Here is a 24,654-nt window from a genome sequence, read left to right as displayed (position 1 = left end):
AAATCACGGACTGCACGAAATAATCATGACGACGTCAGACTCAAAGTCTCACAGGAGACGATTTGGCTGTTTCTTTTAGTTAACGTATCTACGTACATTAACAGTAATTTAATGAATTTTACTTACTTTTCATAATCAATTTATCAATTGGCTAAAAGAAATATGTTAATATAAACAATAAAATGCTTTCTTTGATGATTTATTCGGGTAATGAAAGTAGCGATCATTGCAGAAAACCGCTAACGTGGGTTATATATTTTTTCTGCAGTGTCGCTACCTTCATATCCCGAATGAATCACCAAAGAAGGTATTTTATTGTTGAAATAAATCAGAATCAGAATTTTCTTGTTCATATTGTATTAAATCGATATATGTAGAAAGAAATTTTGACATAGAACAATAAAAAATTATACATAATAGTTATATCGACATAAATATGTTTCATGTTTTGGATAATTATACATCAAAAATATAGTTGTCAACTTCGCGGGTACTGGTATTCTAATGGTAAGCCGTCTTACTTAGAATCCAGGTTTGTCCTTTGAGAAATAATGCGTTAAAACGCGTTTTGAGAAGACTTTATTGCGCCTTTTTCGCGATATCATGCCTTTTATCTTAATTTTCAGTTAAATAAATGATACTTATAGGATTTCGTAAAAAACCGTACATCTGGGGGGAACTTTTATTTTGTCCTATTCGTTGTGGAAATTATTTCCTCTCTCTAGATAAACATTTAAACTAGAAGAAAATAAAAACATGCATGTATTATGCGTTATAATAATATTGAAATCACATTTAAAATATTTCTTTGAATAATAACTAAGATTTTTGCTTGTTCTACAATAATAACGCTAACATTTTAGTACGTGGAATACTAGTACGCCTGAGATTGAAATGAGAGTCGAAATATGTACACCTCTCGACGTTATTGGTTTTTACGAACAAAGACGTTCTTAAACCAACGACAAATTGAATCCATTGGTGTCAAAATAAATGTAAAACAACACATAAGCGACATAATAAGAGAACAACGGTGTGATTGAGTGGTGTCTGAAACAAAACAACTTATTGTGTTTCAACACATTTTACTTGTTGTAATTTGATCCAACGTCACCTCTTTTGGTCCAACTAAATCAAATACAATGTATTGTATATACGAAATCTGTTTTTCAATATGTGAAAGATGAAAGTAGTTCACATGCAGATGATTGTCATCTTTTTAGAACACGTATGTATAGTAATTGAAATTATAGAACCATTTTAACAGGAGCTTGGACTTTGTATAGTTGTGTCAAACAGCATTATGACGAAGGCCTGTCTATTTCATTGCTTGTCACTCAACCTTGGTTCTTTGAAATAACAAAGATTTGTCTGGCTTTCGAGCTAAGACTACACAATCTGTGTATATTTCACTTGAAATCAGCTGAATTTTTAACTTGTTTCGATGCAAGAAATAGATACTTACATCCTACCGAAAGTCCAAGGTCTAATTAAAATGGTTCTAATAAACATGGGCACGTATACAGAGTACTTTCTATTTCGTTTTGTTAAATTATTTATACATTGTACATTCAGGTTTATGATTGACATTTTATCCCATACTAATATTCATGAACCATGCAATTTATCAACACAGCCATCAGAATCAAGCATCAATTAACATGTCAAACAATCGTGTTTAAATTTATGGTAGCTAGCTAATTTTTGTTTCTTTTTCTTTTGGTTTTTGTTTTGTGTTTTGTTTATTTCATATCATTTAATTATGATTTTTATAATTAAAAAGAAGAAAAGTTTCATCCAAAATGTTGATGAATTATACTGGGTTTTTTTAAAAGATTCTATCTGTTTTATTTGCTTTATTACCAAGAAACACTCCAATAGTGCAGACTAACCCTACAACATGAAGTAGTTAAATACTCAATTGAGTCATTCATTACATAACTATAACAACATGATAGGAAGATGTGTTTATGATAACCTAATAAATTTCATGTTTACTCACTGATAAAACAGCTTTTATGGACCTGTTACTTCCATAGGTGACAAAAACCATAATAAAGAACATATGAACTCCCATACCTACGGTATTCAAAAACAAGAACTTTTTAGTAACATAAAGGATTTAACCAGAGCCTTTATATTAGAATACCGACCCTTAAAACCCTTTTGGAAATGAAATATCTTAAATACATGTAAATGTACTAGCATCTGTTACTTCAGTAGGAATTGTACCACATAATTACTAACCGTAACCCTCTAGGACCAGTTCAAATACTCGATTAAATTTTAAGGTACATTAATCAACTGACAAGAGAGATAACTCTGATGAGGCTAAATAACTTGTATAGTGATTCTCGTCAAGAAATGCATTTCCATTATGATTTTAAGATTTTAGGAAAATCATCACTTTAGCTAAATTCATCAGATGGGTGATGAACTCTTAATTAATTACATTCATCATGCGTTCATCATAGGCTCCCTTCATCAGTCACGGTTTCACCGTTTGAATGACGAATGGCAAAATTGAATGAAAATGAAGTAGAGTGAGAACAGGTCATTATTGTCAGGCAGTAATTCTGCTTCTCCTCTACAAAGTCAGCCTTAACAAACCGATGCTGTCATATCGCCGGGACACAGTCAGAGAGTTGTATTGATATGATTCAAATTAAATACCAGAGTGCCTAGAAAAAGCACCGCAATTCCTATGAGATGTCTTTTTTTATTGTTAAGGGACATAAAGCAATTTATAGGACATTCCTAATTTACTGGCTCGAAAATAGTGATACTTTTTCACTAACTAGTCTCCTGACATCTCTCTCCATCCATCATTAAGCTTAGGATGAACAGTTTTAATGTATAATGACATATGTACAGATGGTGCTCAGTGCCAGTAGGTCCTTTTTGTTCAAACTTTATTCAGTGTCTTCTATATTAGTTTTAGGCGCTTCAGAAATCTCCAGCATCTTTTTGATTCAATCATTTACACATAAAGAAAACATTCTGACTTAAGTGAAGTCTAGATGAGAAAAATAAAACTTAAGATGTACACTCGTCAATATCACAATAAATGTATCAAAATGTAATATTTACCTTTAAAGGTTATTGGTCTTTTTTATAATTGAAACAATTTTTGGTTTGCTGGTATAGATTTAATTTACCTTTGCGAGTGTGAAAGTACGTTTCAGTTCAGGTACTTTATACAGGGTTATTTTCGCCCTTCTACACTTGCAGACAGCTTCGTCTCGTTTTGAATCGTTCAAACATTTAAAGAGATAACTTAGTCCTAAATTCGCCCGCTGCATGATAACGAGAGTGAAAGGAGCAAAAATAAAATGAGGGCGAACATTTCCCTGTATACAGTATTGATTTAATTTTTTATTTATGTGCAAAATGTTCTGTTTCCAATGGTATCGTCCGATTAAATGGTGCCTGTTGTATAGTTACTGTTATGTTCTAATCTATTGGTGGACAAATAGAGCATTTTTAATTTTAGTGGCGATGACAGTCGGTTCAATGTTAATCAATCGTCTCCAATCATCTTCCAACATTATGTCTGACCAAAATGGACTCCTGGTGGCAGGAACTGTTATCAGCAATAAACAGTGAATTTCCCCATGGTAATAAATGTAAATATCCGATTTATTCGAATAAAATCATTAAATATATGTCGATGCATGACCTTGATTACACCAAAAAGATTGATAAAAATTATGCTTTGGAAATCCCTTTCGGTCTTTTTTGCAAACTTGGTATTGAGGTTGGTAGAAATATCGATCAGTGAAATTCGTGATGCAAGATAAAAATCTGACAAAAATGTGGATTCAAATAACTCTGATAAGAATTCATCTCAATGTATATGTTTGTGACTAATTTCGCATCTATACATTAAAGCAAAGGCTACAGTTTCTATGGTACCTAAGGTTAAAGGAACGCGGGCTCTGTTGTGTAATCGAAAGCTATTTTTCAATGGTTAATTTTTATTGCTTGAATAGCATCCAGTGTTTGAAAATTACACAAGCATCCCCCCCCCCCCCCAAAAAAAAAAAATTGTTTATACCCTTTGTAAATAAGAAATGATAATAAGCACTGGGTCCATCTTTTTCCTTTTTAAAATGTTCAACATTCCTTAATGCAAAAATTACATCTTTAAATATTAGTTGAAGTTAAATCTTGCTTTTTATTCCATAGTCGATTTTTAAGCTTAATGGAATTATAGATGATCTGTAAATTACTGATGTAATCATTATTTTCTAAATTTATAGAATTAAAAATTACTGGTTTTAACTAACCTTTTTCCGGTTCCTTGTCCGGGTAGTTTCCTGAACGACTTCTAAATGTTGACCAGGGGTCTTTGTTCCCCAGATTTTGAACACAATGCGAAAGTATGTTAAGTTTATGACCAAAAGAGGCAACAAGTACTGGATGAAAAAAAGATAAAACACATGGACACGCATAAATAATTTCGATGGATAGGCATGGGCACAAAATGGCTTCGTTTGGTCTTTGAAAGGGGGGTCCGGAACTTCGATGACCTCGAAGAAGACCAAGTTTGGCACACTGGATATGATACCGAATAACCAAATATTCACAAGCACCAAAGTAGCAACTTTCATTTTGATACCCGCTTTCAGGGGGTACATAACGGCGATATATCTATCGATGGCAATGATTGTGAGAGTAAAAACGGACACGCAGACGGTCAGGTTTTTGACGAATGGCGCCACCGGACAGAGGAAATACGGCACCACCCAGCGTTGCAACAAAGCGGCCTGAAACTGAAAGGGTATGGAGAAGAGACCAATGAGCACGTCACCTAAGGCAAGGTTCGCTATGAAGATGTTTGTGATAGACTGCATTTTCTTGCTTTTTAAAATCACAATGATAACTAGCGTGTTTCCCAAGACAGCTAATATGGAAATTGATCCATACAGAATGGCTAAAAGTATTAATATGCCAACAGGTACTTGAAATGGTCTCTCCAAAATGTCTGTGTCATCCAGAGTCGAGTTTAAAGTAGTATTGTTCAACATTTCATAGACTGTACCGCTGCAGTTGACACAATCTAAATCCATTTTCAATAAGGACGTCAAAAATGTTCAAATGGCTATCTGGCACAACCCTTGTGCTAAATGTCTTGACTATTTGCGGTGATTGGTTGTACATTAGGTCCCGGATGACGGCTGGTGCTCAATATCAATTGATTGTTGCTTTGATGCCTACACCTTTATTTTATGTGTACCAAGACCACCCTTTTAACACTGTATGAAGGAGAACAATTCGACATATGAACACTGAGGTGGAGAGAAATCAATGACGGACTGATCACTGCAAAACGGATTACAAATTAAATCGAAAGAACCACGGTGTAAGAAAATACAATAAAGTAAATCCCTTAAAAATGGAATACAAAAGATTCATTCGAGTGGTTTTACTTTTCAAAACACAATTCAAAATGAGATTAATCTGTTTGACTGCGGGGTATAATGTATGCGCAATGTACACAGGAAAGGGATTTTACTAATTGGAATAGGTATGGACGGATAAAAAAAAAATTAAAATGACATAATTATAAAAAAAAAAACAAAAAACAACAGATTTCAGTGTGTTAAGAAATCTGGGATTCTAAATAGTCCACTCTTACAAAATCAGTTTGATGACTACTGTATTCAATACTATCAAAATTGCTCAATTACTTCTTCATGTACAGTTTAGTATTTTGTCCATGCATATATACGTATCATATGATAATAAATCATTTTTAAATGGTAAACTGTGAATTAATGTGTAAACTGTGAATGAATGTTCAATAACAAAACGTTGTTGATAAATCGCAATGAAACTTCTATTTACAAAACTTACTGCAACAATTGAATCTCGAAAAACAATTACATAATATGTACATTGTACGTGTACTATGTAATCTGTAATTGGAAGACACCGCGTTCTGTTCATGAAATCAGTGTACATTAAAATGCAGTGCAAGTTATTCAGTTATGGGTTATAAGATTACAATCTATATTGCAAATATGGTCCTCGATATCTCCGTAATGAGAATTTCTACTTGGCAGACAGGAGACTACCGCTCCCAACAAATCACACTCTCGCGCTGCCGGTGAAGAATTCGTAGGATCTTTGTTTTGCTGGAAAATGTACAAAACTTAGGTAAATATTTAAATTTTTTCTTCACTTATACTGGTTTGTGACAAAATATATATTTTAAGAGTTTTTAAGTCAATTCTGAAGATTTGTTGACCTCCCAGCTATGCAGTCTCCTTAAAGTGAGAAGAATACACTGAATGGTTCGAAGAAAAGTTCACTAGATTTTGAAAATCATATATATCTTTAAAACCATATTGCTGTCACTGAAAAGATACCTACACTCTCCCGACACAAGATTTATGATACACACATGGGATCAAGCAAACATCAGAGAAGGTAACAACTCATGAAATTTTCAGAGTCCCCAAATTATGCAATATCATATTTCAATTACGTCACACATTAGAGGCAGACCGATATTTTGACTGTATGTTTAAACAGGTGTTGGTACGGATTAAATACTGATTGGTAAAATATTGATGGTAACCGATAAACGATATACCCAGATAGTACGATATCAAATTAATCATTATAATAGGTAATATGATCCAACCTTTCTCAACATTCTTCGGATTAATTAAACACCATTGACTCTGTTTTGCAAAATTTACTAAAAAAGAAGATGAATATATATAAGATTAAAACAAAGATCGCATTTCCGTAAGAATTACGCGATAAGTGTTCCTTCTTGCAGATCCAGGCGTATCTAATTGATGCCGTTTTCTAGCAATGAAAAACTTGTGATTAATATAGTTGTTTTCTTATCAAAATGACCCAACGGTGATTATTACTGACAAAGTAGAAAAGTAACCGGAAACTCTTGGTGAAAGGATATTGTTTGCAAAACTTGGAGAAGAAAAGTACTATACACATTCCCGTTTCCCAGGTCATAGAGAAGAATCATACAATTAAAGTATAGAAAAAAACAAGCTCAATTGCATTTTTTGATCGTGTCGTGTCGTGGAGAGAGAGAGAGAGAGAGAGAGAGAGAGAGAGAGAGAGAGAGAGAGAGAGAGAGAGAGAGAGAGAAGTGTGGCGTGTTGAGGATGGAGAGATTCTGCTTTCAAGGTAAGGTTTTGAACGATCACGAAGTCAACCTTAAAGTATTTATAAAATAAGAGTCGTGTGGATTTAAAAAGCGAAAGGAACGCAGACACAATGCTAAACTAGTCTCAAATGAAATTACCTATACGAACAAAATAGAGGCCACACGTAAACTTTGGTGATTCTAATCCGAAAACTCTAACGTTTCCCTGGCCTTTTTAACGATTTTGATATTTAACTTTCCAGGCAGGTAAAATATCAAAGGCGTTAAAAAAAAACGATTTTGTTATTTTATTTTCCAGGCAAATAAAATATCAAAATCGTTAAAAAAGGCCAGGAACACGTCAGATTTTTTCGGACTTTGGTGATACATGCGGACTATGAAGGAAGCGACCAAAATACATAACCCACGTTAATTTTTTTTTCTGCAATGACCGCTACCTTCCTAATCCGCTTGAACCATCAAAGAAAGTATTTTATTGCTTATATTAACATCTTTCTTTTAACATATTAATGGTAAAGAATAAGTGAAAGTAACTAAATTATTGTTAATGTACATCATTAGATATAAGAAATAGCAAAGTCGTCTTATAACGTGTTAAAAGGGAATTTGAGTCCGACATCTTCATGGTTATTACGTGCTGTCCGTGATTTTTTTTTTTAGATTGTTTAGGGTCTTCACCAATAGATAAACTGGTTAAAACTGGATCGTGAAGATTTCAGTCCTGTAAGTTGCAAAAGAGCTATGAATTGCTATCAATTTCCGTAAGAAATAGAATGACTCGGCACTTAATGGATGAAAATATTAAGTAAATGTAAATAATTTCACCTAGTCGGCTTATTAAACAGATGGATAGCTCTTTTTTTACAGTATGTCCCCGTTTTAAAATTCGCAGTTTATATAGAATGACCATGTTTTCATAAATGTATTCATAATACAAGGCAATTGATTTTCATAAATATGTTTTGTTTTCTCGCCTAGATAAAAAATCTTATAAACTCAGAGCTTTTACTTATTTTTATTCAAACTGAAGAACTTACATGTTCTTGCTGACATTATTAAAGATACATGTAGATGTATTAATTGCAGTTTTAATCCATTAATAGTAAAATAAAAAGCTCACAAATTTGAGCTATTCCAACAATAGATATAATACATGTATTTCAGGTACAAAGCATTGCTTCTGAAAAAGAGAAGAATGATCCTTAAAATCGACAAGCAAAAAAAATCAAAAGAAAAAACTCTTACTCCTGTGTCTGGTTGGGGGGGGGGGGAGGTTGGGGTTTATATATACATGTAAATTCAATTTTATTGTTAATTTCCTTATTTTCACTCTCAGGTTTTTTACCCCCCCCCCCCAATAAATGGAAGGACCAACTCCTTGATTTGATTTTTATATACAAATATAAAAAATATTGGCTGCAAGAAAAAGTTGGGTCCCACTGCGATGCTATGTGCCTGTATTTTTTCTGCAAGTACTACAAAATATATCTGATAAATTGAAAAAAGATTGTCTTGTTTTTTATTTTCAAACCTGCATACATTGTGGTCACTATACTATAGTGTCCCTTATTTGAAACATGCAAGATGTCACCAATGTTGCATAACAGAATATCAGTATGATGTCCAAATTAATGTCAATAAATATAATCTATAACAAAGAGCTACATACAAAAACAAGCGTTATATGTACAGATCACATGATAAAAATAAAACAAATGCTTGGACCACGAATACGATCCCTGCTTTTCCGGCAGCTTATTTTCTCTACTGTCTCAACACATGTACACTGATGGGCACTGGTTGGCAGATAAGCGAGTCCACGACAAGGTATTCTGTCATTTTGAAGATCAAGCACAACGTATGGATGAAATTGCAAGATTACATGACTCGGAATTTATAAAAGTAGCAAAGTCCTTTGCTGAAGTTCCAATGAAATATTAGGGATAGCACATAAACTAGTATGATGGCAATACATGGAAATAACAAGTTCCGAGTGTTCTTCAGATATGGCAGGGCTGAAATCAATCAAAGTACACATTTTGGTCACTAAATGTCAAATTTAATAAAATGAGAAAATTTCTGCCATGGTTTTTGACAAATACAACTCAAAAGGTTTTGTTTTCAATGTACCCACTGATCTTTAAAGATCTCAAACCTTACCGCTGTATCCCAGAAAGGTTATGTAAATGTAATAGGTCAAGGCCACTAGCCACAGTGTGTTCCCAAATAACAGTCCAAAATAACTCTCTCCATTAATTACTGAAAGACATCAAGTAATTTCTAAAGTGGTTTTGCATTCACAATGGGTTTCTTTCTAATATAGCAAACAATGTAAGTAATGCGGATGGTGAAACAAAATAAAAATATAATGGTCATTTCCTGCATAATTTACCTAAACAGAAGGGTGAGGAGGACAGGTAATAACTTTTTACTTACAACCAAGAAAAGCCAGTTGAAACAAATGAAGAATCATAAGTAAAGGATAGAAAGCATTTAGATGAACATCAAATGCATATCCCCACTCCACATCCTGGCCTCGAGGTGGGGCCTGAATCATGTATTTGTTGGAGAGAAACCTGAAAACATAACACATTTATTGTTAGTACCAGTAGATGCAGCAACATAATGTGAAAAACTCAGTACATTAAAATTCACCCCCCCTTTTGTTTGCAGCAATAGGAAAAGGGGTTTACCTAAATCAGACTGCATATTTCTCATTTCATATAAATGTATCATGACTCATCATTAGCTTGTATACTAGCGAAATGACTATCTGACACTGCAAGTTATTTGAAACCAATTTTAAATACATTTTTTAAACTTGAAATTAGATTTAGATACATCAACCAAAACTTTTACAACCATTTTATTTCTACATTTTGTGGGTTTCAAGACAGAATTTTTATTAACATAAAGCTGCCTGGTCCCATTTTTTATCAAATTTTGTGTATGTATTTAAATGATGGTTTTGCTATGAATGTGTATAACAATAGTCATTGCAGTTTTTCTGGTCAATTAAGCCATATTTCATTGAGAAAATGATGTACACAGTTTGTTTACAAAACAAACTTGACATAAAAGGTACCAAATTATTTCTACTTATCATAATTTGATCAACGTTGAAGTGGGTTTGATTGAATTAAGACTTTGATATCCCTAAATAAATTCCTAATGTTTTTGCAAATCAAAAATAAACCTGTGTACATTGTACACTAATACTTCTGAAGTTTGTTTTGTTTACAACCGATGCATAATATGGGGGTTGAAAAAACCTAAGGTAATTATTTGGGGGACGAAACCAAACAATTCCCTTGTCTAAACATGCCCATGATGCATTTTGTTTGATTTTTGTGTTCCAATAAAGAAATTATTTTTATATTAACTTCAAATATTTCCAACAGTGAAAGGAGACCGATTCTGCTGGTATACATAGGCAAAAGTCTATAACTTTCTAAAATAATTGGTTTGTATATAAACTTATTTGACACTGAAAAAACCAAAAAATCTGACCATGCACCTTTAACCAAATTATTGTCTCACTTACCAGAAAAATGTAGCTATGACCAAACCCACTCCTATACAATCAACAAAAACGACCCACAGTATTAGTTTGAGGAAACCAGAGAAATGGATGCCGAGTGTGAAAGAAAATCCAATGGAGGAGACTACAAAAATGAGAAACAATTTGTAAATGCATTACATTGGTTAAATATCATTTAAAGAAATAAGAAATGAATTTGGACACACATACAATGCATGATTAAAAAGAATATTCTTGTTAACATAATTCTTGTGTAAAAGGGTTTAAACATTCTAAATTTCTTACCCACAAGCCAAAAACTAAGCAACACTAAAAATGCTGGATCATCTCTAGCCCACTGGTCTTTTGTGTCTGCAAAACATCGATGAATTTCAAAAGTGATGTATTAGTTCCGTTTTTTCTTGTAAAATAATTCATTGTACAGTATACAAAATATATAAATATTGATCATTTGTATATTTTGCTAAAGTCAAGATAAGTAATACAGTTTTCCCTAAAATTCATAAGCTCCTGTCTACTTTTGGGATTTTGAATTTTAAAATTCAAGTAACGAACACAGTAAAGAGATATTGTATAATACTCACATTTTCTGTATTGAAAATTCCTATATCTAAAAAAATAAAACATGATAGATAAATATCAATAAAGTAAAAAAATGTTTATGCTTGAAATAAAATCAGGATTTTATGTATAGCACATGCAGACTGATTTTTTTAGTAAGTTTTACACTAACTTGTCATTATATCTATAGGTGGCATACAGTTTTCAGTGTAAATGGCCAGTGGATTATAATTTGAGTGTACAATACATACAATATTAAAGGAAACATTTAATCTCAGATGAGGTTTGTTGCAGAATAATTATATTTGGACTGACACCTTCAAAGAAGACAATCCTTTACAACTTCTGTCTGGAAACTCTGTTCAAACAGCAGTCATGAGTCAGTCACAAGTCTCAGTGAAAATATCTGTGTCTTATATACAAGCTTCAATTTTGCAGCTCAACATACTTCTAATTGTTACCATTTAATGTGCATTTCTCACAATGACCTCAGGGTTTTAAACAATTTACTCAGCTGGTGTGTTGTTTTGATTTTGATTTTAAATTTCAATTCATATTTTGTACTTGTTAGAGCTGCAAAATTGAAGCAGGCATGACACTAAATACATTATATTGGTTTTAACGACCAAATTTTGGACATAATCTCTAAATGTGAATCAAGATAAACTTTCTTAAATTCCATGATCATATGGCACTAGTCCTATCATCAAGCCACAGGATTAATTTTCAGTTCAGGTTTTGTAATGATTGAAGTGTAATCCAGACTGTGATTTGATTTATGTGTAGGTCTTCATTAAAATGGTTTTAAGGTCATAACACACTTTAAACTCAAAATAGTTATAACCAACAGACAGTAACACAGCTCAGACCTGGTATTGGGTTCGTTCGCCCTACCAAGTACCTGTCTGCCTAAATCCGTTCACCCACGTTTGCTCTAAAAGTTCGCCCTGAAACTTGTTTGCTCCACCTAAACCACGTTCATAAAAATTTTAAGATGAAAATCTTTCTTACACATACTCTTTTACTTTTTAAATAACAAATTATATTTTACTTTTATATCAAATTGCTTTACTTAATTCGAATAACTGTTTCTTATATTTAATGATTTTTATTTCTTCAAAAACACGTAATTGGTACAATTGTTAGATTTTAATGCCATAAATTATAGATAACTAGGGCAAACGTATTCTATGGTGAATGGAGATACATTCCTCAGACCTTGCAAAACAAGTATTTGTATTCACAAGCGTTTTTTTTTTAGTTTAATCCTTACACTTTCTGTGGTGATACGAAGAGATAAATCATTTGCCAAATGGCATATTCAAAATCCATCTGTTTGAACTTCAGAAGTCGTCTGAGATATTTTTGTCGTTTGGCTGTTGCTGTCAATCTCGTCTCCTGCTTGCCCTGGGCTGGATCTCCATTACTGAAGGAGGAAGAAGTCGGGGAGGCTGGAGGGGACATCCTTGTGTAGTTACTCATTTTTTTTTACTTATAGTGAACAATAACTGTAATAAAAATAGTATTCTTGTTAATTGCACATAAAAGATTCTCTAAATATGTAACAGCTATGTAACAGTGTACTGCTAGCATAAAAGTGGATATTTTTTTGGTCAACTTCAACAGTGTTCAATAGCTTTCTAACATGTTTAGCTTTAAATGAAAAGTGGAAATGGTCGTTATATATCATTTATCTTAGAAAAATACCTCAAGACTTTGTTTGTAGAATTCTACAAACAAATCATCACAGCATTTCGATGAAGCAGATCTGAAAAATCATAACACTTTTCCTCTACAGCGTCAAACTTGCGCATGTGTCAACACACTCAGGGTTGATGGGATGTTTGAAAATCTTTGATGTTCGCTTTGATAAAAATAATCTGCCCCGTAAAGACTTATTATTTACTGAGTTGCAATACAACAGAAACTGTTTTAATCAACTAATTCTTTGATTAAAAAATTAAATAAATATCATGGTTCTTATAAATAACGTTGATCCTATTTCCGGAAAAAAGGTTTCTATCATTAACGACTCTTTGTTATTCAATATAGTGTCTGAGTTTACAAAACGTTTCAAATTTTAGCAGCCAAAAGTGTATTGCAAGGGTGTAGTACACAGCCAGAGAACTTCAGTAAGCTGTCTGTTTTATCATGATTGTAAAAGCTGTAAACTAGACGTGAATTAATCGTTTCAAAAAGTGTAATTTTCTGCATGCATCTGATTTACGAGACTTGTAATTGTGATCTGACAGTCTTATGCAACATACACATAAATTATGAAAGGTTAAGACTCAAAGTAATACTATGTTATCTAGGGGGAAAACATTTTTTTCTCCAAGTTATTAATTCATATAGCTGATATAACCGTTATATTTTGATGTGATTTACTTGAAACATTTTAAATTGTATTATATGATAAAACATTGACTTGGTAAAAAGTAAACTCACAACAATCAAAACAGACGTGTGTTTAAAAAAAACAAAAAAAAAATGACAAAGCAAACATCAAGAAAATTTCAGTCTATCTTATCATTTTAAAGAATTGAAGTATTGAAACTCATTCTTTATGTCAGAATTTTTATATTTAAGGATGAAAATGGGATTAAAAACAAAACAAAAACATCAGCGATATTTTTTGAAGTTCTTTTGAATTGGACCTTTAATTCAACACTCCTTATAAAACTGTTCCCAAATGTTCCTTAGACCAATAGATTTTCTAATTACATCTTCAAATTTATCTGATTGAAGGTCCACAATTTAAACATTAATTTAATCATCTACCATTTTCTTTCAGTACTGAATGTGTTATCATTTGTAATGACCGAAAATAAAGAACAACAGGAAGATGAACTTCTTGCACTTTCGAGTATATATGATGACACAGTGATCTCCCTTGTTCAGGACAATAATGACTGTGGGGGCCAGTTCTCGGCCAGATTACACTTTCCAGAAAATTTCCAGTTGGCTGTGATTACTGATAAAACCGATGGTAAACATTTTTATGAAAATAAATTGAATTATGGTGAGTGTATCATTGTTAAAATTTATGAAAGGAAAATGATGTACTCTTTTTTTTTACTTAAGGAGATCGCATGTACTTTGTGAAGTTTCTGGCATGTGTATTAGGCTTATGGCTTAGGGATGTCTGATATTTGAACTACCGGTAATGCTTATGAACTGAATTTTGCAATTAATATTTCAGATGAAATTAAACCCAAAGAATTTCACACCTTGAAGCATCTTCCTCCTCTGATATTAGACTTCCAGTTACCGCCTGATTATCCATCTGATAATCCACCTCAGTTCACACTGTCATGCAAATGGCTTAACAGGAAACAGGTAGCGGATAAAGTATACTAGAGTTTGTTAGAATTATTTCCTTTACAATCTTTTTGCATTCTTGATAATTCAGTTTTATAAACCAGTAGAAATGCTCTTTGTTCAGAGATGCATAATGAGGATTAAGTTAGTATATATAAATTTTTCAAGAAAATATGTACTTTTTTCAGTTGTCCTTGTTGTGTGCAAAGCTTGATGAATTATGGGAAGAGGACAAAGGATCAGTGATTCTGTTTACATGGACAAACTTTCTGTTGGACGATTCTTACAGTTTCTTAGGACTTGAAAACCCTTTAATCATTTCTAAAGATACGAATAGAAAGGATTCGGCTTTAGACTCTCGAGCCATTCAAGACATCGCTTCCTATGATCGCCTGCTTCCAGTGATATTGGAGTATAACAAACAAGCCATAAAGCTTGATTTTGATAAATCATTTTTTCCGTGTCAAGTTTGTTTTGGGGAAAAGTTGGGCTCCCAGTGCATAAAGTTTCTAGACTGTGACCATGTGTACTGTAAATCTTGTATGAGGGACTACTTCAATGTACAGATTAATGAAGGCAATGTCAAAGGCCTTATCTGTCCATATGATAAATGTGAAACTCAGGCCCACCCTTGTCAGGTGAGGAAATAATTGTGTACACTGTACATGTTCTTACAGTACTATACTGTGAATTCCAAATATAACGTGATTACTTAAATCCGTGACACTGCTGTTTTGTATGAAAGCACAAGAATAATTATTATTATTCTCAGAAATAATGGCAAGATTTTAATATCCAAGAGGGGAAATAAATTCCTTGCGTTTAATTAGTAATTTACAGAACTCATTACTATGTGTATTAGAAATTATAAAAGTTTTTGCATCAACATATAGATCTTTATAATTGATATCAATGTAACTACAATTTTAACACCTTGTATTAATCATATGCATCAGGTACAAGAGTTGGTCAATCAAGAAGTGTTTGCTAAGTATGACAGAATGTTACTGATGACCAGTTTGGACCAGATGGTGGACGTCGTGTACTGTCCCCGCCCAGCTTGTCAGTACCCTGTCTCTGTGGACAAGGAGAGCAACTTTGGCAACTGTCCGTCGTGTAGATACGTCTTCTGCATTCTCTGCCAGTTAGTTTATCATGGGTTATCTCCCTGTAAGATCAAATCAGGTAATTCTCCTTGTACAACCGGTAGTTTTCATCTCTTTGTTTTAATGTCGTAGGCTCTTCATCTTATACATGCTATGTTTGACAATATTTGCTATATTTCTTTTATATAATTATTAAGCATTTACCAGTAAACTAGTAATGTACATTGTGATGACTTTACAGTAGTTGTAAACTTGTTTTAATTTTGGTCTCTCAGATGGACTGCAAAAACTTCGGGATGAGTATAACAATGCTGATGAAAAGACAAAGAAGTTACTAGAGAAACGATACGGCAAACAAACCATAGAAGCAGCTGTAGCAGAATGCCTCACAAAAGATTGGTTGGACCAGTTCTCCAAGACCTGTCCTAGCTGTGGAGCTAGTATTCAGGTCAGCTCAGAGATATCTTTTACTTCACGACAGTCTATTCTGGTTAAATGCAGCAGCAGAGAAATAATCTCTTGAATTATGAAGTCTTTCCCAGTTTCTTACTTCTATCACTGTTTGCTTAATATTTTGATGTGCATAAATACCAATTTCACTGATGATAGGTATGTGTTTTAAATCAACATAGATTAATATAAGAGAGATTGCTGCTAATATTTGTGCTTAATCATCTCTTCAAAGGATGATAACAGTAGAGGATTTTCATTAATGATCTCCAAATTAAAATGTACCATTTTCAAGATAAATTGCCCAATGTTGATCAAGGCTTTGCTTCTTTGTTGTAAAGAAAATCGATGGTTGTAACAAGATGACGTGTATGAAGTGCCGCGCCCACTTCTGCTGGCTGTGTGAAGAGTATCTGCCCCGAAACAATCCGTACAGTCACTACAACACACTCAACAGCCCCTGCCGAAACAAACTGTTTGAGGGAGTGAATGAATTTGACGATGAAGATGACTTAATGTGGATGTAGATAGCCCGCTATACTGTGTATAGTGTTCAAAATTAATGATTTTATGATATTAATTGCGGTAATTTAATGGGTTGTTCATTCTACGATTGTTTTTCTTTATGCATTCTTGAATGAGATTCATGTTAAGCAGACTTGCCTATTTATAATTATGATAATGATTTATTATATAAGAAACATGGCCAAGATGTGCTATTTGTGATAATTTCTAAATATTATGAAGATGTAACTATGTTACATAGGCTATGTAATTTTATTGCTGTTTGTTAGGAATGAAGAAACTCTAATTAATATATTAATATTTCTATGAAATTAGCATATGAATTGTTAATGCAATAGAATTGTGAAAGGAATTTCTAGAACAGTGAGGAAAAATTGTTTGAGATTGTTTGAGATGTGCTTCGCAAGTAGCTGAGTGAGTGAATTTATGTGTGTTGAATGATTCAAATTATCTAATTATGGAAATCCTTATATTTTAAATATATATGACTGTACATGAATTAATGATCAAAGTAATTTTTAATAAATATTACCTGCCACTTAATTAAATACCAGTGAATTTTGAATTTTTTTTCATCAGTATTTTGCGCTTTTATTTTAATCTTCACTTCAGAACAAGAAAATGAAAGGGTTAGGATCGGTTGTTTGTATTTTAAAGAGGGGAGAGGGGGTTTTATCACACCACAGATTACCCCAAATAATCAAAAGATCCCAAATGGTGCATTCATGTTTTTTATGATCTCTTTATAGACCCCAAATTGTACGAAGAATAAACAGTTATTTCCTCTAGATAAACTTGAGTGTGATTACAAAATCTTACAAACTGCAGTGATTTAAGCAATAAAATGCTTTTTTTAACTGCTTTATTCTGGTATAAAGTGAGCATTTAAAAAGAAAATGCCTGTACATACATGTGGTAATGAAGCACGGAATGCTTTTTTTTTGGATGTCGTCTTTCCTTTAACACACTAAGGCTGTGCAGACAAATTGAAGACTGCGCATTAGCTCATGCGCAGTGAAAAGGCTTAAGTGTATTCACAGGAAATTGAACGTTGCAGATTTCCAATGCAAACATGAGGGGAAATATACACTGAATGTAAATATATAGCAATGATATTAAAAATGCTTTCTTTGTGATACATGCAGGGAGTGAGAACTGTAGATTCCTAATTAAACGCGAGGAATTAATTTCCGCGTAAAATCGCGAGAAGCGATTTTAAAATCTCGCTTTTATATTTCAGAAAGTTTTGAAATATAGGAAATTATAACCAAAAAATTGGTGATCGCGATTTTATATTCTGGCGACTTGATACAAAACTTTGGAAATGCAGAATTATGTTCTCGTGTAAAATAAGGAATTTACAGTATTTGGGAGAGTTGAGTGACAAACTGAGTTAGTGAATCACTCTACCTCTATCTTTCAATTGCTCACCCCATTCTCCTCCTCTTACCTCTTTCACATCATTTCCACTCACTGCCCCTCTTCTCTCCCCTTTCACTCATTTTCTCACCCAACTTACTCTCTTACTCTGCTGTCCAAGTGGGGTGAGTTAGAGGAGGGAGTGTGTGACAAAAAGTAAAAGTGGGTGAGAGAGTTTGAGGGACAGTGAGTTGAGTAAAAAGGAGAAGGTTGGGTGATAGAGTTAGTTATAGAGGGGAAGAGAGTGAGATAGGGCAGAGTTGGGTGAGAGATTGGGGTGAGAAAATAAATGAAGGGGTGAGTAAGCTGTCAGTAAGTGAGGCACTATCCTCTCTCTCTCTCTCTCTCTCTCTCTCTCTCTCTGTCTCTCTCTGTCTCTCTGTCTCTTTTTCTCATCCCAAACTCTTCCTCTCACCTTTCTCCTTCTCACCTGAGTGGGATGAGGGAGAAGGGTGAGGGAGTAGGGAGTGTGGGGAGACAATGTTATTGGTGCACTTTCCCTACTTCCGTTCTCACCCCACTCTCCTCTTCTCACCCTACCTACAGGTATACACTTCCATCCCCGTGGGGGGAGAGGGAGAGAGCGGTCTGAAAGAATAGGGAAAGTGGGATAAAGTGAGTGGTGTAAGAAGGAGGGGCGAGTATGTCAAGGGGGTTGGTGGAGTTGGGTGAGAGAATAGGGAGAGAGAGAGTGTGGGTGAAATAATAGGATAGAGTGGGGTGAGGGGAAAGAGAGTGGGGGAAAAGAATTAAGAGAGAGGAGTCATAGAGCAAGAGAAAGAAATTAGAGAGTGGGGTTAAAGACCTGGGTAAGATAGTGGGTGAAATGGTGGAATGAGAGGGCGGGGAGATAGGGAAAGAGGGTAATGACTGTGCCAGGTAGGAGTGAGGGGTAAAAGAAAGAGGTGAGAGAGTGTGTGTAGAGAAAGGGAACGAGTAGGGTAATAGAATTAGTGATAGAGTGGAAAGAGGTAGAGTTATGTTAGAGATTGAGGTGATAAACGGATGAAAGATACGGAGAGATATAGGGGTGAAAGAATAGTGAGAGTTTGGGGTGAAATATAGAAGTCAAAGAAAGTCAGAGAGTAGGGGTAGTAGTATAAAAAAAAGAAGTGAGAGAGACAAAGGTAGAATGTGGTAAGAGTTTTGCATTGGAATGTAAGGAGAATAGGGTTGGAGGTTGAGAAAATAGTTAGGTGATAGAATGGGGAGAGAGTGTGTAGAAAGAGTGGGGCAAGGATGAAAAAGTAGGATGAGAGTGTAGGGAGAGTTGGTTGAAAGAGTGGGATGAGAGTGAGAGAAAGTCGATCGAAATAGTAGAGAGAGTTGGTTGAAAGAGTGGGATGAGAGTGAGAGAAAGTCGGTCGAAATAGTAGGGAGAGTTGGTTGAAAGAAGGGGGTGAGAGTGAAAGTCAGTTGAAATAGTAGGGAGAGTTAGTTGAAAGAGTGGTGAGAGTGAGAGAAAGTGGGTTGAAATAGTAGGGAGAGTTGGTTGAAAGAAGGGGGTGAGAGTGAAAGTCAGTTGAAATAGTAGGGAGAGTTAGTTGAAAGAGTGGTGAGAGTGAGAGAAAGTGGGTTGAAATAGTAGGGAGAGTTGGTTGAAAGAAGGGGGTGAGAGTGAAAGTCAGTTGAAATAGTAGGGAGAGTTGGTTGAAAGAAGGGGGTGAGAGTGAAAGTCAGTTGAAATAGTAGGGAGAGTTAGTTGAAAGAGTGGTGAGAGTGAGAGAAAGTGGGTTGAAATAGTAGGGAGAGTTGGTTGAAAGAAGGGGGTGAGAGTGAAAGTCAGTTGAAATAGTAGGGAGAGTTAGTTGAAAGAAGGGGGTGAGAGTGAAAGTCAGTTGAAATAGTAGGGAGAGTTAGTTGAAAGAGTGGTGAGAGTGAGAGAAAGTGGGTTGAGATAGTAGGGAGAGTGGTTGAAAGAGTGGGATGAAAGAGAGTGGGTTGATATAGTAGGGAGAGTAGAGTATAAAAGTGAAGTAAGACTTGGTGAAAGGGTAGGGTTAGAGAGTGGTGTGAGTGGATGATGGAAAAGAGTAGGATGAGAGAGAGAGAGAGTGGTGTGAGAGGGATAAAGAATGGGTTGATAGAGTGGGAGTAGAGAGTACATGTAGTTGGAGTTAAAGAGAGAGGGAGGGATGTGTGAGAAGGATGAGAGAGTTGTTTAAGGGAGTGGGAGGAGAGAGTTTGTGCAGAAAAGGGTAAAGTGAGTGGGTGAGAGAGCAGGGTTAAAGAAAAGGATGATTTTGGTTGAAATTGATTTTTCAACAAATTGGAATAAATTTTATTAGCACACACCTAAATCATGTTGTTATAGTATTGCCTTACCTGTGACTATGTCATTGATCAATGGAAGCTGCATCCCACCATATATTCTTAATTTTGAAGGAAAACAAGAGGTCCATGGGGCACATCACTCACATGAGCCACAATAGCCATTATAAAATCAGCTTAATGGACTCATATACAATATATCTAAACAATGTAGTAGAATAGATCCTGAATAAAAACATTTTCATATTTTCTCCAGATAACCTTATTTAAAACATTGAGCCCCTTTTGTAACAGGCTGATGTTATAGTCATATTACATTTTAAGCATTGCAGTTCTCAAGAAGATGATTTAAACAACTGTTTATATAATGTAAACCTACATCAAACTTTGAACCTCTTGTGGGCCCAAGAATTGTCCAGGGGTCTCTGTCTAAACAACTAAGAATACAAAGTATGTGAAAAAGCCTTATGGAGTCATATCTGAAGATTCGACCCTCTAATACAGCCCTACACTGCAAATCTACACTATCTGAGGTTGCTTTTTTAAATTTGTAGCTTCACTGACCCATTGTTTTTTTTTTTAGAAGATTTTGTTCTCTATATATTTCTAAGTAAAATACAACCCACACCCCCACCCCCATTGTGGCCCTACTCTACACCCACGGATCAATTGGCATGAACAGTCTTGAATCTACAGAATCTGAGGATGTTTCCACACCGGCTACAGCTTTTTTGACCAATTGCTTTTTGAGAAGAAAATTTTAATTTTTAAAGATTTTTCTCGATATATTCCTTTGTAAAAATTCGATCTTCATTGTGGCCCCTCCCTACCCCTGGGTATAGTGATTTGTACAAACTTATATTTACACTATATGCGGATGCTTCCACACACGTTTCAGCTTTTTTGGCCAATTGTTTTTTTTTTTCAAGATTCTCCTCTATGTTCCTATGTTAAAATTCGACCCCCCCCCCCATTGTGGCCATTCCCTAGTACTGGGGATGATGATTTGAACAAATTTGAATCGACACTACCTAGGGATGCTTCCACACAAGTTTCAGCTTCTCTGGCCACATGAATTATGGAGATGGTTTTAGAAAGTTTAGAGAGAGACCGACAAATTTCCAATATTTCTTAATTATCTCCCTTTAAAATAAGGCGTGCGTGGCCCTTTATTTTAACAAACATGAATCCCCTTCACCTAAGGCTCAGAAGAATGAGAATACTGCAGAATGCTACAGAAGAATTTAGTCCAAAATGTAAAAATTTTACAAACAGACAGACGGACAGATGCCGGACTAAAAGTGATCAGAATAGCTCACTTGAGCTTTCAGAATTTTAACGTTTCCCTATACATGTACATCTAATTTAATATATGGCTGTTCTTTTCAAGAGGTCAGAATATACATGTGGAAGTCCGATAATTTTAAGTAAATATCGATCCAATTCGCAGACACCAAACTTGCCGATGTCTCTATGATGTATAAAGCGAACTTATATTGAGTGTGAATACATGTCTGTTGACAAGCTTAACACAAGGCCCTTCGTTTTAACCACTGTGACATGAACATTATGTTTGGTTTAAGATGATTTATTAAGAAACAAACATAATTTTTCGGGATTTTGAATAAACATAAAAAAAATCATTCATTTCAACACGATGAACTGCATTTAATTGTCATTCTAATACATTTCATCTAGATTTCTACATATCAAACACATCTAAAACATTCAAAACATTGTCATATCAAGTGAGATTACATGGTCAAAACAAATCTAAACAAAAATCTACATGCAATCATCATTTACATTTTATTCAAGAACATTGAAACATGCATGGTCACAAAAAAAAACCAATCAATTCTTCACAAATGAGTTCGGTCCGTCAACGTTTGATGCCATCTTTAGTTGGTAACGTGGTCCTTTCAATGTTTCCGACTAAAGTGGTGTTGACAGGTGCGCAAGCACCCACAACTCTTACGTGGTGTGCGTGCCGTCAGAACGGACGACCGTCGGTAAGGGTTGGTGGGGCAGTAACTGACGGTGTGCGCGTGCTCGCCTGTGGCACCACACCACGGACATCGGTACCGGAACAACACTGGACACGTCACGCGTCCGAGGGCATCATGCAACTGATGGCTACCAAACACTTGTCGAGACTCCCCGTTCTTTTTACAGAAGTTGCATGCAGTTATCCCGAATCTTGGAAGGGGACTCCATACGCCGCTGTCGACCGGTGGCCTCGGTTGGACACTTTGCTGCCCGGGGGTCGCTCTTGCGCTGAAGGTGTCCCAAGTGTTCATGAGCTCTATTAGGCGACTCAAATTGTCTGTCACGACGTCCTCGCTCGATGTAGCTAAAGTTCTTTCAGTTTCCAATGTAGTCTTTATTGCTCCGTTGGTTAACTCCTCCATTTTGTCTCTCTCCCTCTTTTGTCACAAGACCGTGGGAAACTAGCTACAGATACGCTGAACTTTTGCCCCTGTTCCATATTTAGAAATTGACTCCAGCAGCAAACCGATTATGTAACCCAGCAACAAATCTGAAACGACGTGGATTGGTGTAAGAAGCTGATCTGGAACCTCCACTTTGGAGGGTCAAGGGGTATATATTTTGGTATAGAGCTCCACACCCAATCCTCCCTAATTGGAGGGCCGAATAGGCGTTTTACACCAAGCCGTTTTGTTACAGGTTTTGCGAAGTTGTGTAATTTCTTAGATCAGGTTTTATTTTATATTTTTAAGAGACTTTGATTTTTTATATTGTTTTAAATATTTATTTAAATATGTACTGCAAAACTTTGCTCTAATCTAGTAAGTACTAATACTTTACTCGTTTCTCCTCCAATCTTTTGCGAACTTGCTAAACATGGCATGGTGCACCCTAGGTCACGTGATAGCCAACCGTTAGTAGCTAGCACTCGTTTATAAAATAAGCGTGTGTGTAAATGATTACTGCACTGTAATGTGTACAACTTTGCATAATGTAACCAAATTACCAAGTACTATGGCAATGTATGTACGGAATCATGTTCGATTTATTTTATTTTTTGGGATTACATGCATTACACATGTAATGAATGCTGCTGTTAACGATTTAAAAAGTATCACTCTGAATTGTTTACTGGTCGATAATTGTTTCATTTATAATATAATAACAAAGATATTTGAAATTTTGACATTTTTGAATATAAGAACTTGTTTTGAAATGTGTAGCACGGAATTTTTGACATTGTGGGTTGTGTCTAATTTTTCCAATGGACGCATTTGTTTTAACCGACTCGGACAGACATATCGGTTCTTTCACTCAGGTCAAGATTTTGTGACTACGTAATCCCATTCTGTGAATACATGTATATCGCTTAAACCAGTGTCACTTGAATGGATTGTCTTGTTAAAAACATTGTGACGCCGTCGCGTCAATAATTTCCGTCAGAGCTGACAAAATGAATAACGCGTGTTCACGTGTTAATATGGTACTTACAGAGAGCGTTGTTAGATAGCTACAGTCCGGTCTGTCAATATTTTTTTTCCCGGAGAGCTACAGTTCTGCAGCTAGTTGTTAGAGAGAACGAGAAGGATTTGAGTAAAACAGTAAAAAGCGAGAGAATACTGTTCTCCATCACGAATCATCCTTTTGAAAATAGGGGGGGGGGGGGGGCTAAAAAAAACAACCACAATCCGCCAATCTGCAAAGTCGTAAACTAAAACTTTCTGGTTCTACATGATTTATCAGAATCCTCGTTAGTTAACGGTAAAGTTAACTTCATTTAGAAGCCCATTTTTCCCAAGGTATGAAATGTGTATTTTATCTGGCGGCCACCATTCAATTACCTGTCTACGTTCCAGGCACGTAGCATCGGGGTGGGGGGGGGGCAACCCCCCCCCCCCACTTTTTCTCGCAGCGAAATTTTTTTTAAAATTCACATATAGAAAATTAAATTATCATGGAGTTGCCCCCCCCCCCCCCCACTTTTTTGGGAGGATGTAAAAAATTGATATGAAAATAAGGAAATGAGGAGTGAAATTGAAGTTATAAACTACGCCAGCGCCCCCCCCCCCCCCCCCCCCCCCCCACGGATTAGGATACTGAAGATTTTGGGAAACATTAAATTTCATTTTTTGGCTTGTCAAGATATTTTTGATGAGTCTGGCCCTCCCACTTTCAAAAACGATGCTACGTGCCTGCGTTCATTATGAACGTAGGAGCTGTCAATTTAGATGTCACAATTTTCTGGCATCGTCTCAAGCCACGGGTTTTGTGTCCATTCTATTTCCACAAACTGTGGAAACGATGAGTTTCTGGCGGCTCAAATA

At 35.1% G+C, this 24,654-nt stretch overlaps 3 protein-coding genes across 4 annotated transcripts in view; 1 reads left to right on the top strand and 2 right to left on the bottom strand.

Annotated features, from left to right (window-relative positions):
* The window catches only part of LOC128155810 (RYamide receptor-like), an 8,332-nt gene extending 2,848 nt beyond the window's left edge, over positions 1–5,484 (bottom strand). The window contains exon 1 of the mRNA XM_052817673.1: positions 4,290–5,484. Coding sequence (XP_052673633.1) covers positions 4,290–5,072 — 783 coding nt within the window. The 5' untranslated portion in view covers positions 5,073–5,484. The remainder of the gene's footprint in view (positions 1–4,289) is intronic.
* Positions 5,485–8,219: 2,735 nt separating this feature from the next.
* LOC128156173 (protein unc-50 homolog) lies at positions 8,220–13,094 on the bottom strand. Its single transcript, XM_052818210.1, has 8 exons — positions 12,957–13,094; positions 12,523–12,757; positions 11,273–11,298; positions 10,974–11,039; positions 10,692–10,812; positions 9,584–9,723; positions 9,308–9,406; positions 8,220–9,162 (listed from the first exon to the last, which is right to left on the bottom strand). The coding sequence occupies exons 2-8, from the start codon at positions 12,729–12,731 to the stop codon at positions 9,026–9,028; spliced, it is 798 nt and encodes a 265-aa protein (XP_052674170.1). The 5' UTR covers positions 12,732–12,757; positions 12,957–13,094; the 3' UTR covers positions 8,220–9,025.
* Positions 13,095–13,290: 196 nt separating this feature from the next.
* Positions 13,291–17,199, top strand: LOC128156172 (E3 ubiquitin-protein ligase RNF14-like). Of its 2 annotated transcripts, none has more exons than XM_052818208.1 (7): positions 13,291–13,381; positions 14,044–14,238; positions 14,452–14,588; positions 14,759–15,208; positions 15,527–15,755; positions 15,952–16,124; positions 16,468–17,199. In XM_052818208.1, exons 2-7 carry the CDS (start codon positions 14,067–14,069, stop codon positions 16,651–16,653), a joined length of 1,347 nt encoding a protein of 448 aa, XP_052674168.1. In that variant the 5' UTR covers positions 13,291–13,381; positions 14,044–14,066; the 3' UTR covers positions 16,654–17,199. The 2 variants fall into 2 exon arrangements, with proteins under 2 accessions (XP_052674168.1, XP_052674167.1); XM_052818207.1 differs by lacking the exon at positions 13,291–13,381 and adding an exon at positions 13,511–13,532.
* Positions 17,200–24,654: the final 7,455 nt, after the last annotated feature.

This window comes from Crassostrea angulata, chromosome 7 (assembly GCF_025612915.1).
Source record: "Crassostrea angulata isolate pt1a10 chromosome 7, ASM2561291v2, whole genome shotgun sequence".
NCBI lineage: Eukaryota > Metazoa > Mollusca > Bivalvia > Ostreida > Ostreidae > Magallana > Magallana angulata.
Note: the sequence above shows the minus strand (reverse complement) of the source record. Positions and strands in the feature narration are given on the sequence as shown.

Coding starts and splice junctions, on each gene's coding strand:
- LOC128156173 (XM_052818210.1), bottom strand. CDS start 12,731: ATGAGTAACTACACAAGGATGTCCCCTCCAGCCTCCCCGACTTCTTCC. Junction 10,813..10,973: donor GCTTAGTTTTTGGCTTGTGG/GTAAGAAATTTA, acceptor TCATTTTTGTAG/TCTCCTCCATTGGATTTTCT. Junction 9,163..9,307: donor AACCTTTCTGGGATACAGCG/GTAAGGTTTGAG, acceptor GATTGATTTCAG/CCCTGCCATATCTGAAGAAC.
- LOC128156172 (XM_052818207.1), top strand. Junction 14,239..14,451: donor GATTACTGATAAAACCGATG/GTAAACATTTTT, acceptor TTAATATTTCAG/ATGAAATTAAACCCAAAGAA. Junction 14,589..14,758: donor AATGGCTTAACAGGAAACAG/GTAGCGGATAAA, acceptor TACTTTTTTCAG/TTGTCCTTGTTGTGTGCAAA.